This window comes from Chiloscyllium plagiosum, chromosome 3, assembly GCF_004010195.1.
Source record: "Chiloscyllium plagiosum isolate BGI_BamShark_2017 chromosome 3, ASM401019v2, whole genome shotgun sequence".
In the NCBI taxonomy this organism is placed as follows: Eukaryota; Metazoa; Chordata; class Chondrichthyes; order Orectolobiformes; family Hemiscylliidae; genus Chiloscyllium; species Chiloscyllium plagiosum.
In genome coordinates, this window is record NC_057712.1 from 6,983,336 (window position 1) to 7,002,205 (window position 18,870).

Below are 18,870 nucleotides of genomic sequence, written 5' to 3' on the forward strand. Positions count from 1 at the left end.
TCAGTTAACCAAACTTAACAGATGAGAAGCTCCTCCTCTTTATTTTATACAAATATTAAAGCAGGACATGAGAGAAAATGCTGCCCAATACAAATACGACTAACACCCCCAAATATTAACAATGAACAAGTCACCCAAAATCAAACTAAACTTGATAAGTGTAGAGAATTCAATACAATGTTTATACATATTTTTTCAAGCCATTATAGTAACTGAAGGATGAACTAGCATGAAATAATTAGAATTAAATACTTGTTGTTGCCCTTGCTGTGCCTGTGTTGCAGCTTGCTGGTTGGCAGTATTATTTGCAGATGGTGCAGCTGTTTGCTGTTGGAACAGATTGGCTGGATACACGCTCCATGGAACTCCATAATACTGAGGGGGGACAACTGTAGGGCCTAGCACAAAAACACACACACTGGTGAATCAGCAACAGTCACTGATGTTTTCTTGGCTTAATAGCTTGACTAGATTTGCATTCTTTATTCATGCCATTGGGAGCCTCCTAACTAAACTTGATGAGCTTGTCTATTAAGTAACTGTACCATAGATATCCCAGATCTGATCTCAAACTTCAGATAATGTAGCACAGATCTTCAGTGCCCTGTGTGAAGCAGAGAAAACAATTTTTGATTTCCCACTTCTGATCACCACACAGCAAACACTGGTTGAAGTTTAGATAGGAATAAATCCAACTCCAATGTGATCCAAGAACCTACTGACACCAAACATTTCTGCACAAGTCATTAAACTTCAAAAAGTAATTATATGAAATACATTGAGATGTTTCAATATTTTCAATATAATCATTATCTCTGACCACTAGATACCCATGTGCAGTTAGCCACTCAGTTCCACCTATCATTTCACATACTTTACGCAGGTCTTCCTATGATTTTACAATACAGGGGACACTTTTTCCCGAGAAGAATTTTCTTTTTTTGGCATGGCGACTACTCTACACCATCCCCTTCAACAGTTATATCATCTTCTGAAATGTTGGGCTGCGTTTACTTGCCTACAATGAAAAACAACAAGGTTTCAAAATTTGAGAAAGAGACATTAATGGTGAAAAATAGAATACAGCAAGATCTGCAGAATATGGGAAAATGGATCTTCATCTGACAGATGTAATTTTTAATGTAGATAAAGATCCTTTTTATTCATTTATGTCTTAAAGTCAGAAGATTATGGATTTAAGTCCTAATCCAAAGGTTTGAGTACAATCACACTTGTACTCCCATGCAGCACTGCATAGCTGAAGGTTTCTTCTTTAAATGTCAGCCTACTCTCTGAAAGACAATAGAGGACTACTCATAGAAGGCGGGCAAGTTCTTCCAATGTCATTTATTCGCTTACCGTGTGAGAGGCCTTGATAAGCACAAATTGGCTACCCTGTTTCTCAGGGCTTATGCCCGAAACGTCGATTCTCCTGTTCCTTTGATGCTGCCTGACCTGCTGCGCTTTTCCAGCAACACATTTTTAAGCTCTGATCTCCAGCATCTGCAATCCTCACTTTCTCCTACCCTGTTTCCCTTACTGCAACAGCATCTACACTTCAGAAATACATGACCCACTATCACTAGTATCCTTACATACAGATGAAGGAAGGCACCACTTCGACTGGGACAACACATCTATCCTATGACAGGCTGAATAGAGACACGGGCAGAAATTCCTAGAGGCCTGGCATTCAAATTGGAGCTCCATCAATAGACACATCGATTTGGATCCCATTTACCAACCTCTAAGAACCAGAAATGATACCACCCACCTTAAGAGACCAAGACACATAAATAGAAAGCAGGACACAACACTAGCGCTTCACCGGAGGCTCACTGATGTTACCTAGCATGGTGATCGAACATCTGAAAACAAACCTATCAGCTCAATGAGCAAACTTATAACCTGAACATAATTCACTGCAAAATGACCTGGAACTCCTAGAAATTGTGAAAGATGCATACATGCAAGCTTTTTTTTTTTAAGTTGAGGGCAATGTCACATATTCGTAAACCATGAAAACTTGATGAATGGTTTCAGAATGGAAGAAAGACCTGCATCCTACAGTGTATCAGTCACGAAAAATCTAAGAACATTACAGGGAGATTATTAGACAGGTTAAAAAGCATGCCATAATGTATTGCCAGGGCATTTAACTGCAAAATAATAAATATTATTCTATATCTGGGAAGGCTTTCATCAGATTCCATCCAGAACATGAGATGGCAAGCTTTCAATCCTGTCATGCCATAAATGATATGGGTACCTTTCAAGAAGTTGAGAGAATGGCAATCAGATTAAACCAATACAAAGCCTCTCAGTTGGGAGAATATTTTTAAAAATGCAGTCTGGAGAAGCAGTGACTTCAAAGAGGTTAATTGAGTGTTTCAAACATCAAAATTGAACTGAGCCCATAATGAAATTCAAACCAAACAGATTAGTCATTAGCAGGGCTAAGACTAATAGCTCTGTAAGCAGAGAACTAGTTCTTGTGCTAGACTGTCCTTAGGGAGAGTTGTGAATCTTTGAAACAAGTTGTTGGCTCATGGAAGGAGTAATAATTTGCTGCAAGTTTTCAAAAAGGAGCCAGATGAGATACTAGATGTGAATGCCATCCTCATGTAGATGATAAAAGGATATGGCTCTGGATGCATGACAGATAACACCCTATATGAACATTAAGTGAAACCATGTTATATCACAAAAGTCAAAGATTTAAAAACTATTATAAATTGAGGTCTGGTGGTGCAATCAATATTGATGACTTTTATACTCAGTTTTGGAGATGCACTCTTTAAGAGCACAAGTCAGCATTACTGTCTACCACACCTACACTACACAATTGCTCTTTAAAACACGCCATTAGCCCTCTGCTCACTCCCTGTGTTGAACAGGCCCGGCTTATCTTCATGCGTTCTCATCCTCTCTAAACAACGATTAAAAACATCCTTCATTCATTTTTCTCATCTTGGCCCAAGCTACTGATATAAATTCTAGCTTTTTTTAAGCCACTGGCATGACTCAGATGTAACTGAAGAGAGATAATGAACCGAAACCAATGTCTTCTGGTCTGTATGTTTTAATGTCAAACCAGGTGCAGCCTTTACCTGGTAGACGTGCAGCTTTTCGTTTATTCTGTTTATAATATACAGCATCTTGTTGAATACCTGCTAAAGTAGCTGCTGCAGCCAGTCCTGCTGCAGTGTAAGGATCGGTGCCCGGTGGAGCTGTACTGATAATGTATGGGTTTGGCATAAAGGCAGCTGGAGCAAGGCCTGCGGAAAACACACCTGCTGTTTAAGATAAAAAGTATTAATATTTCTTTCAGCTGTGAAGTATCTAGAAATTAATATTCTAAAAATCCTCTCCTTATCCTCGAAACATCTTCACCCCTCAAAAAATAAACATAATTTTGAACAGCAATTTAGAATCTGCATTCAATATTCTCCAATTGCCAAAATTATGGAAAATCTATTTTGAAAATGGCACAGCACCATATTATTTTGGTCAAATTTAAAATCTAAATATATTTAACAAGAGGCAGCAAGTATAGCAGATATTAGAAAAGAAGAAAACGGAGTGGGAACGTCTACTGAAGTAATTTTCCAATCTCCAGACAACCAGTTTACAATGACAGTATTCATGCAAAGCTAAGAAAAAAAAGAGGACTCTAAGTAGAATTCAATTCAAAATCACGAGGCTTCACAACAGAGTGGGTTTGGCGAATTACAGCAGGACTCCTAGACTAAACAATATTGGTGTAAAGGAATTCAATATTGGATTGGTGAAAATAAATAGAACTTTACAGTAACTAATGACTTATTAAATCAAAGAAAATTCAAATGAAATTCAATAGCTTCTCCTGTTTGAGTCATTGGTCTCACCAGGAAAACAAAAATAGTAAACACAGCTTTTCTTTGTGGGGGATGGAACAGAAATGCAGTTGATCAGGGTGTGGAGATTGGGAAAGAGGATGAGAGGAAAAATGTCTGCAGCAGAATCTTCACAATGGACTATTTAACAATTCAGACAAAATCATCTTGAAAGAGCAACAACCATTTTGCTCCACTCCCTTCCAACTTTCTCAGTCCCACAGCTAAAACCAATATCCTTTTCATGTGGAGGTTGTGCAAGTAAGCTAACACATTGCATAGCTAAGTTGCTTGCTAAATGATCGAGAGTCACATGGAATTAAGAATGCAGTATTATTTCACTTCTTCAATACCGTATAACTATTTTGCCATAGTGACATTTTAATCCAAACAAGGAGACAAATAGCACTGAAGATTTTGCATAGTGGTCAATTATTATTCACGACTTTCAAATTGCTTGTGTTTGCTCTGATTTTCATGAATGTGGTAACTATGCCCATAATATGTAACCAGGGTATTTAGCCTATGCTGACATTTATGTTTCATAAAAGCTTGCTTCCATTTTTCATATAAATCCACCATTGCAAACTTCTTTTCCTTTCTCTTGTGCTTATTTAGCTTTCATTTAGATGCAATTCTGCTACTTTCCTCAGTGTAAATGACGTCAAGGAAGCAACAAGTAACTTCCATTGACAAGATGAGCTTGGAGGACATGATGCTAGATGGATGAAAATTAGAGAAAGTTCAGAGCAAGTACAGGGGATCAGTGGACTGAAAGGACAAAATTGGTCAGGCAACTGGACAGATGGTCTAAATATTAATTACAAAGACGTAGGCTGATTGGACAATGCCGACGTTGACTCCAGCAGGAGGGTTTAAGGAGGTTTCAGTGGAGAAAAAGCCTCATTATCTTTGCATTCTCTGATAATCCTGGAATAGTGAGCAGTTTTGGCAAAGGTCTGCAGGACCAGATAGTGCTTTGCAGTGCAGCTAGATATGGTGCTAATGGCTAAACCACCATAAAATGTTCAAGCTTGCAATTCTCAGACTTAAGGAAAAGAAGAATGTAGTATCAGGTGAATAATCAGGGCAATAAAAGAAAGTAATTAAAATGACAAGTGCATTAAAGGTGAGAGCAAAACTGACCAGATTGATAGCTGCAGAAACGAGTGAAAAGCCAAGAGGCAATTGAATATATAGCTGTAAGTGCCTTAGAGTAAAAATTTTCTCAATATAAAAGCAGTGGAGTTGAGGGAGAAGAGAGATTTATGTGAAGAGTAATGCAAGGAATTGACAAGAGACATCCTTAAAGAAAAAGACAACAAAAACAACAGGCCACTTGATTTGATGAGAGGTGGCTGCGTCCGGGACACAAAGGGAGAACAGAAAATCAGTGAACATAAGAGGACAGTAAATGCAATGAGCTAAACAGAAGGCGAATCCATCAAGGATAAGAAACTGCTTGCTGCAGAGGCTTAGATTTGGAAGTAATCTTGGTTAGAAAACTTGCTGTGGTATTGAGTGGCACAGAATGAGTATTTTAAAGGACAGAGAGGTAGAACAAGATGAAAGATAAAAGAAAATGCTTGAAGCCCAAGGGTGATTTATTGATAAGAACTATACTGTCACTACAGGGGGTCGACCAGGGCGAATGATGGTCAGTATAAAACAGTCTTCAAGTTTCCATCACGACTTTGAGGTCGACACAATTAGCCACATTTACATACTTTTATTACCTTCTCAATCAAGCAACCACTTGGCCTTTTCGAAAAAAAGAGCTTTATCGAATTCAGTTTTTTTTGATGTTTTAATCTCCCAGTTCTGCTACCAACCCATTAAAACTACAGCTTCATCAATGCACCTCATCACATGCACAGTATTCCAAGTACAGTCTAACCAAGGTTTTATACAAGTTATCTTTAAATCCCCTAACTATTGACTTATAAATGAATATCATTGCTTTCTTTTTTGTTAAGGTGGCTTTGTTAACTTTAATCTCTATTTTTGCTCTAGATCTCTTTGTTCCTCCACCCTGTTCATATTATCCAAACAATATGCAGCTTCATTATTTATTCTACCCAAAATGTACCACCTCACCCTTAACTACGTTGAAATTGATTTGCCAAATACATGCTTCTCTGCAAGTTTATTCAGATTTTATATGCTGCCATGTTTTTCATTTGTATTTGGAGTCATCTGCAAATACTGAAACTGTACTGCATATTCCAGAGTCTAAACTGTTAGTGCGAAGTTTGAGCAACAAAATAACCTGTTTGTTTACTAACTACAAACTTCTGTAATGCTTTTATTTACACGATGATGATTTAGCCAAACTATATTATTCTTGCATTTAATAGTTATGTGCATTAACCAACACAATATTTATTACAAATACATACTTGGTTTGTTAAACGTACTATAAGGGTGATTCATTATTTAATAATGGTTTTACACTGTAAAGAAACAAGCAGGTTAACATCGCAACCTGGTTACTGCTATTTTTTTCTTAACAGGCCAACTTGTCGGTGTTTGAACACTACTTTGAAAGATTAAAAGACAGCCTGGTTACTGCTATTGTTATTTAATTACAAACAAATGAGTTTGTCAGTCAAAAAACACTACTTTTAGTGTTGTGGTTCTGTTCGCCGAGCTGGGAATTTATGTTGCAGACATTTCGTCCCCTATCTAGGTGACATCCTCAGTGCTTGGAAGCCTCATGTGAAGTGCTTCTGTGATGTTTCCTCTGGCATTTATAGTAGTATGTCCACTATAAATGCCGGAGGAAACATCACAGAAGCGCTTCACAGGAGGCTCCCAAGCACTGAGGATGGTACCTAGACAGGGGACGAAACGTCTGCAACACAAATTCCCAGCTCGGCGAACAGAACCACAACAACGAGCACCTGAGCTACAAATCTTCTCACAAACTTTGAACTACTTTTAATCTTCTAAAGATATGTCAAAAAAATCAGAAAGCTTCTAAAATAAACAAAAGGCAATCTACTGCACTTGAGCAAATTAATGTTTTCATTCAAGAGCATTATATACAAAGTATATACTAACCATTGTAAAACTGTCAGAATCACTTGGACATATATTCAAAATAAACATTTTTTTCTCAAGAGCTACCTTTGTTAAGGGAGAAGTATTTTCATTTTGCTTTACTTGACCAACCACTGACTGAACAGATAATTCTTGTTCCTTACCTATATGTGGCTGCTGGGCTGCCGCCAATGCGTACTGTTGCTGTTGGGCTGCAGTTAGCTGTTGTACTGTCATTGCATTTTGCCGTTGGAAGAGCTGCAATGCACAATTATAAACAATGTACAGATCAACAGCAAAACACACCAACATTTTCTCCCACTGCTTCTTCAAGAATTGCATGCACCTGAACCACAGTAGAAGGAAGTGCGAAACCACCAATCCAAAACACATCACATTGCAAGCATCTAATAAAACAGCACTGGAATATAGTTGAATAGAAAAGTACAAGCTGGTAGCATTACAGGAACAGTTCAGCAAGGGCGAAACATGGTGAGCTTGTCAGTATTTAGTAAATGGCAAGACAGGTGAGAAAGAGGAGAAGTCTTAGCTTTATTATAACTCAATCCTAGTAGGACAGCAGTTATTCATTTGAAAGCATCAGAGAGTGGATGACTTTCAGAAACAGATTTTGACAGTCAGTTTCTACTTTTATCTATTTTCTCTGTATTTTTAAAAGTCAGTGCTAAACTTAATACTTAACAAATTTAACGTGAAGAATTATATTGTACAAAAAACATAATCAGTTCCAGATGATTCCCCTGTTCCCACATTCTAATGCTCAATTACTCTTTTCTTCTGCCAAACTCAATTTAAAGTTAAAAAACATTTTAAGGTAATAATGCTAATTCACATGGTTCAAGGTGAAGGTTGTCAAGAGTTAATTCATGAGCTAACTGCAGAGTTAATTTATATGCTGAATATGTAGTCAAAAGGTGAGGTTTTGGCAAGTGGAGGAGTTCCCATCACAGGAGTGGCTTTCAAGTGACCGACATGCACGGGGGCAAGGCTGAAAGATTTGCCTCATGATACTGACAGAAGGCAATTAAGATGCTGAAAATGGGAAGACAGCCAAAGCTGAGGCAGCAGGGACAACATTTTAAAACACTCTTGGAAGAATGAGCAATAAATACATTTTTAAATGGACCAAGCAAGCAGGGTGTGCAGTCAGGCCACTGCCGATTCATTAGTGGTAAACATTTCCAGCATGTTACCATCCTGCCCCACCTCTGCCCCTGCAACTCTGGCAGGTAATATTCTTCCCATGGATTCACAAGATAAAGGAATATGCTTTCGGAAAACAGCTCTGCATAATTATTATTCTTTTAAATTTATTTTTAAAATCAGTAACATTATCTTATTTCCTTTTAACAACTGAGGTTCCTTATCATGGAAAAATAATTTTCAAATATTGGATGAGAATGTCATTTGTTTCGTCCTTCACCTAAATCAAAATGCTTATTTTGTGACTTAGTCAATTGCAACTCCAAAATAACGACTGCCAGATCATGTTTGAAGCAAACGTTGAAGCAATCCCTGAAAGTTACTGTGAGGTAAACGTAATCAAGAAACAGTATAGCCAACATATATAACTGATAAAACCTTCAAACAGTACTTTTGTCACTATCCTTAAATGAAATTTATATCAAGGTTGCATCAAGGATATGTCAAACAACAGTAATTTTAAAGGGAAAAAAACAAACCAAAGGAAGAGGAAATTGGTGAAAAATGTCTCTCAAGTTTATCTGTAAAGAGGAATGGCAGTGTTTTGTGTTAACCCACTGAATTTTGACAACAGGTTACATCTTAAATGTCATTCAATATTATAATTTTACAGATGAGCTTGATGTGGCTTTTTCTGCTTGAGTCATGCTAACCCAGTTGGTTTAGTGTTTTTTTTGTAAGCTATAACAATTATTCTTGTGTGCAACTTAAATATTTTTTAAAATGTGTTTATGTCATGTGGGTGTTGCTGGTCAGGTCAGCATTTCTTGCCCACCCCTAATTGCCCAGAGGGCAGTTAAGAGTTAACCAGTCCAGTGACTTTACTACTATGCCACCACCTCCATAAAATATAGAAGTGAGTACTTGAAACTTAGTTTCTCTTTGTCTTGTATTCTCCATTTATATAGAAGCAATGTTGATGACAAATGTTGGCCTAACCAGTCATGATCATATACACAATAAAAAAAAGTCTTTTACAGTCAAGTAACTGAAGGAGCTTGGTCTACAATTACTGGGGAACTTTGCAAGATGAAGTCCTAAATTGATTTCAGGAACAAAGAACAAAATGATAAAGACTGAATATGCTTACATAAGAGGGGTACAAATCAGAAAATATAATGTGTGCATAGCAGGAAAATATGCAACACATCAAAAAGTATTGTGAAGTGTTCATGAACAAAAATAATTTCATGAACAATACAATTTCTAAGTCATGGACAACCCCACTTTTTGCAAACTAAATTAATTCCCACATGAAAATTTAAACTCTATGAAAAATAGTTAATCATTGGTAAGGGATCAACTACAAGAGCTACTGAAGATACTGGCAACATGAAATAAAAACTATTAATTAACCTGGACATAGATTTGTCAAATGTGAGCCAAAGCAAATAACCGATTGAAATTGAACATGCAAAAACATGAAGCCTCCACACATTAGGTAAACTGCACCTTTCAAGAATATTAGCTGTAAGTGCATTGTTCTAGTCTGAGGGACAGAGCACAAACTGGACATCCCGAAAGAAAAAAACTGTCAACAGCATTAGAGTTGTTTTGCTTTTAATTATATGATTAATGTATGAATTATAATATGGGAGATCATCTAACCAATGTATGAACACTCTTAACAAATAACCCAATGAATCTCATTCCCATGCTCTTACCCCATCCCCCGAAAATGTCACCCTTCAAGTGGTTGCCCACATCTTCTCTGAAAGTTAACTCTTAATGTTTCCACTATCACTTCAAGATCACAACAACTTACTGCATAAAACTGTGTCCTCACATCACATCTGATTCTCTAACCAATCTGCCTAAATCTGGATCCTCTGACCTCCTGTCACGGAGGGTGTGCGTGCGTGCGGGGTGGTGGGGGGGCTGGGGGGGCACTCTTATTAGACCAATTCATGATTCTGCCATCAAATCTCCTCTTAGCCGCCTCCACTATCAGGAGAATGCCACTCCTTTCTCCAGTCAGCCACATAAATAAAGGTCCCTAATTCCTGATATCAGACCAGCCAATAACTTTTACCCTGACAACCCTCCTTGTGGTGATTAATTATTTAATATCTACTTGAAAGCGTGCCTATATTTACAAACTCTGGTGATGCTGCAGGTGTTGATCAACTGAATTAAGTACTAACTGCAAGAAAGCCCAATGTATGATACTAAATCTACACAACTGCTTTCACCTACACTGACACAAAAGCATATTTCTTATTTTTTCAATTTTGAACTAGAAATCACTGCGATTGATGACAATACAAAACCATACTATAACCTGAAGGCGGTCTGGCCACACAAACATTTTGATAGGGATCTCCTTTGTATATAAGCTTTTGAAATAAAATGCTATTTTTTTCTATTTGCCATTGCTTTGTACAGTACTCCATCCAGTTTATTTTATGCAGCTTACTCCACCTATCTCACCAGTATCATTGTCAGTGCAAGTTTTCAAACTCTTACCTTTATATAGTAAGATAAACCTTAAGTAGTATGATTACTTCTTACTTTACCCACATACGCATAGTGCATTTATTTCATAGCTTACACTATTTACACATAATTAGATTACTTATCTTGAGAAATGATACCATAAGTCAAAATTTAAAATTTGGTCAAAGAGAAGCAATCCTTCTTTTTGCTGAATCTTAATCAGTGATACATCAGTGAAATCTTTTTGTTAAATTTGCCAATACTCAAAGACACTTTTCACTTCCCTGCCCAGACTGCAAGACCTGAAGTGTGACAGATGAAACGATGATGGATCAAGACTTTACAAGGCAAAACCCGATTTATTCTTGAGGAAGGAATGCACCAAATGGAAAATGCAGTTTGATGATAAACAATGCAATGCAAATGCAAGTAAGCAGTATTGGTTTTCTGCCAAATTTTCTCAAGTGATTGACTTGGCAGTGTTTTGCATCTCTCTTGACCAATCTTGAAGGAAAGATTAAGCAGCAATTAGTTTATGCCAAATTTCCTTAAATGATTGGTAAAGGGAGAAGTCAAACTGTGTCAATAACCATCCAAGAAAGGAATAAAAATAAAATCAAGAAAAGCTGTGCTATTCCAAGCATAAAAAGGAAGATAAACATATATTATATATGGGTTGCTATAAATCTCACCATTCTTAAATTGTTTATGATTGACAAGGAAAAGAACAAAAGAACGTTTTACTTGATCTCCATTTCTGCCAATTTTGGTTCAGGTATAGCTTTTGAAAGAATTGACCTCATCTAGACTCAAAACGTTAGCTTGCTCTCCATGGATGCTTCCTGACCCATTGTGATTTCCAGCATCTTTTGTTTTCAGTACAAAAAAATAATTTATTGCAATGCATCAAGGAATTGATTGCAGGCCAAGTTAAGACAAGATACAATTTAAATGCTTTTTTTTTTGCAAGTTAAGATATAAAAATAACAAACTCAATAAAAACTGAAGTACACATGTTTTTTTTAAAAAACTCAATATTGCATTCTGTCAATAACACAGCTCTGGAATATTGTCTAGTAGCATTTTCCGATGTACGAGGCGAGAAATGCCACTTGTCAATTTCTTAGCAAAAGGGCAAGTACTCACCATATGGCTCAAACAAGGAATGTAGTACACCTATGGAGCTGGAAGAATTTCAAACGATGATAATGTTTCTGATTCGAATTAGGTTCTTGGAAGTCTGACAAAATTTAATATCCCGGTTAAATGTTTGGACATTTTTGAGCAGAGAAGTGGGTGGGAAAAGAGGCACCAAACTTCAGAACTGTTGAAAATCTTTAAATAGCAAGAAACTTTGCTTTATTTAAATCTATGTGATTAGCTATAGCACCAGTCTTTGCCAGGCTGTCGCAAAGGTTTTGCGCCTCAGAACATTTTAATTCATTTTTCAATTGTTCAATTCTGTACATGATGCTTAATCTCACAGGAAAGCAAACACCGAATCACTCATCTATAAGGACTAACCTGATGCTGGGAGCTGTAGTCAAAAAGACCTACAGCAGCTGATGAGTCCATGGATACTTGATTGCCCGAATAGTCAAACTGTAAGTGATTTAGGCTAACTGCAGCCTCAATGGTGTCTAAAGTCTGAGAGTCAGAATTATGAAACTCTTCTCCAGGTGGTTTACTTGCTGTGGCATTGGCCAATTGGCCTAAACCTTCTGAAGTGTTCTGGTTAGGACCCAGGCGTTCAGCCACTTCAGTGGGAGAGGCTTGACGGCTTCCAGGAGTTCGGCTGTGCAGCATAAAAATACAGATGTGGGTTTATAGCTTTTTGTTAAATGCAGCACATGTGTGCGCATACATACACTTCTCAACATAATGTTTTAAAAAGTAGTCAACAACAACGAATTATGGAATTTCCTTACAATATTATTTAATGGTCATGGTGTCAATACTTCGACAACAGATAAACATCACTTCAAATGTTTTTTGGACATAAAAGGGGTTTCCATGTGTTTTCAATTTACCTAGTCAAATCCAAATTAGAAATGTATAACTGCTAAGTAAGTTAGCTCGCTGAGCTTGAAGGTTTGTTTTCAGACGTTTCGTCACCATACTACGTAACATCTCAGAGTCTCCAGTGGAACACTGGTGGTAGGTCCCGCCTCTCTATTTATAGGTCTTGGTTTCTTAAGGTGGGTGATGTCATTTCTGCTAGTGCTCCCAAATAAACCTGCGGTGTTGTGTAATTTTTAACCTAATATATAACTGCTCTTACTTATTTACAGTGGCAAAGAAACTGATGGAACAAACACAGTATTTCCTTGCACGATATATTTCACGTATCACGAGTCATGCCCTGACATCAGTAAATCTCAAGTTCAAGGATGATTTGCACACCCAGTCACAGTGGGTCAAGACCTAATTCTCTTTACCTCCTTCTGCCTTCAATCCTCAAAAAGAAAACCTTCCATCCAAGCTAGGAATTTCATTCCTTTGAAAATACTATGAACCTCATTTGCTACATATTTTCATCCAATCAGAAAAGACCTTGAAGGAAGGTAGACAGGACAGTGGATATTTTGTGCATAGGATTCAATTCATTGAACAGTCTTCATTCATTTGGCTCCAAATTCAGTTATCACCATCATTCAAGAGATCACTAAAGCTTTGTTAAAAATTTCACGTTATGTAGTTATCCAAGAGTAATGCGGTGCTTTCAAATCTTAACAAACTTCTCATGTCCGTTGGGGAATTCTTTATATCAGCAGCAGCAATCAAATAACCAATGCAGAGTTCAAATATTGGGCCAGAGTTTTGTCACATCAGAGGGTCTTTCTGTGAAGGAGAAAATAGTGGAAGCAAATGGAAGTCCTAACTTTTGAACCCAAAAACTGTACTTCCTATTTTCTCAGGGATGGAACTGCAAGCAGGTCATGATCCTTGGAGGCAGCTAGCCATTTAAATAATCAGTTCCTCCATTTACAGAACATAGAACACTACAATGCAGTACAGGCCCTTCGGCCCTCGATTTTACGCCGACCTATGGAACCAATCTGAAGCACATCTATCCTATGCTATTCTATTATCATCCATGCGTTTATCCAATGGATCATTTAAGTGCCATTAAAGTTGGCGAGTCTACTACTGTTGCAGGCAAGGCGTTCCACACCCCTAATACTGAGTAAAGAAACTAACATCTGTCCTATATCCATCACCCCTCAGTTTAAAGTTATGTCCCCTAGTGCTAGCCATCACCATCCAAGGAAAAAGGCTCTCACTGTCCAACCTATCTAACCCTCTGATTATCTTATATGTCTCAAGTCAGTCACCTCTCAACCTTCTTCTCACTAACGAAAACAACCTCATGCCCCTCAGCCTTATCTCGTAAGACCTTCCCTCCATATCAGGCAACATCTTAGTAAATCACCTCTGAACCCTATCCAAAGCTTCCACATCCTTCCTATAATGCGGTGACCAGAACTGTATGCAAGCGCGGCTGCACCAGAGCTTTGCACAGCTGCATGACCTTGTGGCTCCGAAACTCAATCCCTCTCGCAATAAAAGCTAACACACCATATGCCTTCTTAACAACCCCATCAACCTGGGTGGCAACTTTCAGGGATCTATGTACATGGACACTGAGAACTCTCTGCTCATCCAAGAATCTTACCATTAGCCCAGTACTCTGCATTCCTGTTGCTCCTTCCAAAGTGAATAAACTCACACTTTTCCGCATTGAACGCCATTTGCCACCTCTCAGCGCAGCTCTGTAGCTTATGTATGTCCCTCTGTAACCTGTAACATCCTTCAGCACTGTCCACAACTCCATCGACCTTCGTGTCATATGCAAATTTACTAACCCATCCCTCCATGCCCTCATCTAGGTCATTTACAAAAATGACAAACAGCAGTAGCCCCAAAACAGATCCTTGCAGTACACCACTAACAACTAAACTCCAGGATGAACATTTCCCATCAACCACCACCTTCTGTCTTCTTTCAGCTCGCCAATTTCTGATCTAAATCACCAGATCACCCTCAACCCCATGTCTCTGTATTTTGTGCAACAGCCTACCAAGGGGAACCTTATTGAATACCTTACTGAAATCCATATACACATCAACCACTTTACCCTCATCCACCTGTTTGGTCATCATCTCAAAGAACTCAATAAGGTTGTGAAGCATGACCTACCCTTCACAAAACCATGTTAACTATCCCTAATCAACTTATTCATCTCTAGATGATTATAAATCCTATCTCTTACAACCTTTTCCAACACTTTACCCACAACTGAGGAAAGGCTCACTGCTCTATAATTACCAAGGTTGTCTCTACTCTCCTTCTTGAACAAGGGGACAACATTTGCTATCCTCCAGTCTTCTGGCACCATTCCTGTAGACAATGACATCATAAAGATCAAAGCCAAAGGCGCTGCAATCTCTTCCCTGGCTTCCCAGAGAATGAGGATAAATCCCATCCAGCCCAGAGGAGTTTTCTATTTTCACACTTTCCAGAATTGCTAACACCTCCTCGTGAACCGCAATCCTATGTAGTCGAGTAGCTTGTATCTCAGTATTCTCCTGACGAAAAATATTCATTTAGCACTTCCCCTATCTCCTGTGACTCCACACACAACTTCCCATTACTATCCTTGATTGGCCCTAATCTTTCTCTAAGTCATTCTTTTATTCCTGATATACCTGTAGAAAGCTTTAAGGTTTGCCTTGGTCATTTCTGCCAATGATTTCTCATGTCCCTTCCTGGCTCTGCTCAGCTCTCTCTTTAGGTCTTTCCTGGCTAACTTGTAACTCTCATGCACCCTAAACTTTCCTAACATAAACCAACTTCTTCCTCTTGACAAGAGATTCAACTTCTTTAGTAAACCATGGCTCCCTCCCTTGGCCTCTTCCTCCCTGCCTGACAGGTACATAATTATCAAGGACACGCAATAGCTGTTCCTTGAATAAGCTCCACATTTCAATTGTGCCCACCTCATGTTACTCTTGCTCTAATCCAGAATTAGCTTTGCTATCTTTTCCTCTACATCGCAGGAACTATTCGGAGGCCTATCGAAAACACCCAATAGGGTGACCTCTCTTTTCCGGTTTCCTAATCTCAGCCCATAATACCTCAACTGTTCTTTCTGTCACTGCAATACTGTCCTTGACTAACAATGCCACACTTCCCCCTCTTTTACTATCTTCTCTGTTCTTACTGAAACATCTAAATCCCAAAACCTGTAATAACCATTCCTATCCTATTGTGGTCTCTGAAATGGCCACAACATAGAAGTCCCAGGTACAAACCCATGCTGCAAGTTCACCCACCTTATTCCAGATACTCCTGGCATTGAAGTAGACACATTTAAAACCACGTTCCTGCTTGCTGGTGAACTCTTGCGATCTTGAAATCTCATTTCTGACCTCACTACTCTCAACCTCCTGGACAGTGGAACTACAATTTTGGTTCTCACCTCCCCCCACCCCAGTGAATTAGTTTAAACCCTGATTTAGTTCAAATCTGATCGTGGCAGCTCTTAGCGTCTAATTCATAATGCGTAAATTAAATCTGCTCAAGCCACATCTGAAATTCGGGGATTTGTTTGGAGAACTGGAATAATCCTTTGCAGGAGCAAGGCATACATTTCGATCTGGTCCTATGATAGCTTTATCTAGTCCATTCTGAAAAACTAGCCCTTTGGTGGAGATCGATTCCCTTTTCTGTTTCTCAAGAGTATGAATAAGCGTGTGTGGAATATGCCTAAATGCACTGTTGTCAAGCTCATTATCAGCAATCAACAGTCAAAAGCACCTATCAAAACTGTCAAAGGATCTATATAGAATCAAGTCATCCGAAGTATCAAGACATTTTAGAGTAATATTCTTTGAATATTTGAAAAACGGAAATCTGGAATGTTAAAAAGGACTGCCTGCTATCTAAATCTGCCAGGTGACATAAGCCTGAGGATTTCCATTACTTCATCTCTGCAGCACGACAGGTTTCATAACCAACCATTAACACAGTGGTCTACCTTTCATTCAGTTTGATTGACAGCTAAAGCAATGAGGACTCTGATGTGGGATTATAAATTCCAAGGTTTGTTGCTCTTGAAGGAATGTTAGTCATAAAACATTTACATGCTGAAGAGATGTAAATATAGTAAAAAGTTTTTTTAATGCGGGCGTGCTTCACAACAGTGAATGCATATAATTAGAACTTTGTGTCATCTCATCTCAGAATGGGATCCTGCGGTCTTTCCATGTGTGTATGACACATGCTGGGTGAGCTGACATGGTATTGCAAGAACCAAGGGTAGTGGGTGGAGGGCATGGATAAGCGAGGGTGGTCATAAAGTTGATATGGCAACAATAAGAGGCCAGGTGGTGAGCAGTGACCATGGGGTGCCATGGGGTATAGGGAGTGCGTGGAGAGAGAAGGCTGGAGGGATCTTCCATATTTTGATTTTTACCATCATATTCCGACAGTGTCTGATACCAGAGACAAGCTGTCCATCCTGTCTGTCTCTGAACCTTACAGCTCAATAGTCCTTCTGAGGTTATCCTGACTCTTAATCAAACCAGGGACTAACCCAAAGCAAAAATGAGAAGTGCGAGCAGCTACTTTTGAAGGTTAGTTTCATGGAACCAAAATTCTGCCAACTCTGCACCCCTTACTTGGAATGAAATTCCTGGACCCAGTGCTTTCTATTGCACCTTCGTGACAAAAGTGTCAATGCACAGATTATTAGAACATAACTCAAATCTATTTCTGATTTAGACATGGCAGAGAATAATAATAAAAAATTATCCTGTTATCAGGGCATTTATCAGGTACTTTAGAATTAATTCCTGCATTGCACCTTTTATTTTTTCTTAAGCTAACTCGTACCACAAACAGTAGCATGGTTTAGATGTGAAGCAGTCATTCAGTAGCTACAGCTCTTATTATTTGGGTTAGGAGACCAAACTTCTGATATTAAACTTAAAGCAGTGCCTAACTAAATTTTCACCATCATTTACTCCAAATTGGGTCACATTGGCAGCTGAGTAGTCTGACAATAAGAGCTCAACATTTATACATACTGATGTGATTCAATAAATTCAGATAAATATTTTCCATAGTCTTGATATCACACCAAGACAATGAATTTACTGTTCAAGAGACATTACCTCAATTAAATCAAGGGCAATTAATCTTTCCCTATAGTCTTCCCTCATAATTAAATTAAATGGAAGGGAATGTTAAAAGTTTCCCATGAACAAATGTAGCTTTATGCTAATTGAAAGTGCTATTTAATGGTTCCCTACTCTACAATGCACAGGGTTTGCACATTTTCATTTATCATTAGCAAAGCAGTTATTTTCCAGACATTCCCACTCTCAAAGATTATGTCCACACTATATGCTCGAATGCATCATTCCCTTAGTTCAGAATACCTTGCACTGCAATGCTGAATTTTTGTAGGCTTTTCTTTTCCAATTTCCCCTAAATTCATCAGAAAACCATCAATTATATAAGAAAGGTAGCAAATAGAGCTAGACAACTGTTCAGTAAGAATACAAGTTTCAAAACACAGAATTGTCAGAACAAACATTCAATGACCAATATATCAAACTTAAGGTGTATGCACTATGGCAATAAAACAAAAAAAATTTTAAATCTTAAGCCCAAAAATGGCATTGTTATTTACAAATCAAGATGGTTAAGTTTTGTAACAGAAGATAAAAATTATTAATGGCAATATAACTTGATATCCCCTCAAAGTAGCAAGTGAGCATGCCCTTTGGAAATGACCATGCAGACGTGATTTAAATAATGGAGGGGAAAAGGCAAAACCCTTAATTTTCCCAAAGGCAATTATCTAATGATGGCACAGACATTCTTACAATCAGCACTAAAGCTGGGAAATGTAGACACTTAGTTTATAATGAACTGAATTGTTCGCATGAAAAAGACTGCTGTTTGAATTTTCAGAATTTCTTTTGCTACCACATGACTTTGCCTATCTAGACCTTAAGAAGAAAGTGAGAACCGCAGATGCTGGAGATCAGAGCTGAAAATGTGTTGCTGGAAAAGCGCAGCAGGTCAGGCAGCATCCAAGGAGCAGGAGAATCGACGTTTCGGGCATGAGCCCTTCTTCAGGGCTTCCTGAAGAAGGGCTCATGCCCGAAACGTCGATTCTCCTGCTCCTTGGACGCTGCCTGACCTGCTGCGCCTATCTAGACCTTAACTCAAATTTTCCATGCCAGCAGCTGATTTTGAAACTTTAAAAAGCTCCAAATAT

General features: G+C 38.3%; 1 protein-coding gene across 10 annotated transcripts in view; it reads right to left on the reverse strand.

Annotated features, from left to right (window-relative positions):
* LOC122540667 (pumilio homolog 2-like) overlaps positions 1-18,870 on the reverse strand; it is a 109,252-nt gene that overhangs the window by 36,668 nt on the left and 53,714 nt on the right. For 4 of the 10 annotated variants that reach the window (XM_043676723.1, XM_043676766.1, XM_043676708.1 and 1 more), the window contains 4 exons: positions 12,102-12,390; positions 7,082-7,175; positions 3,171-3,296; positions 253-398 (listed from right to left, as the gene is read on the reverse strand). In XM_043676723.1, the coding sequence (XP_043532658.1) occupies positions 253-398; positions 3,171-3,296; positions 7,082-7,175; positions 12,102-12,390 (655 nt within the window). The remainder of the gene's footprint in view (positions 1-252; positions 399-3,170; positions 3,297-7,081; positions 7,176-12,101; positions 12,391-18,870) is intronic. The other 6 variants (XM_043676758.1, XM_043676743.1, XM_043676748.1 and 3 more) reach the window with 4 other exon arrangements.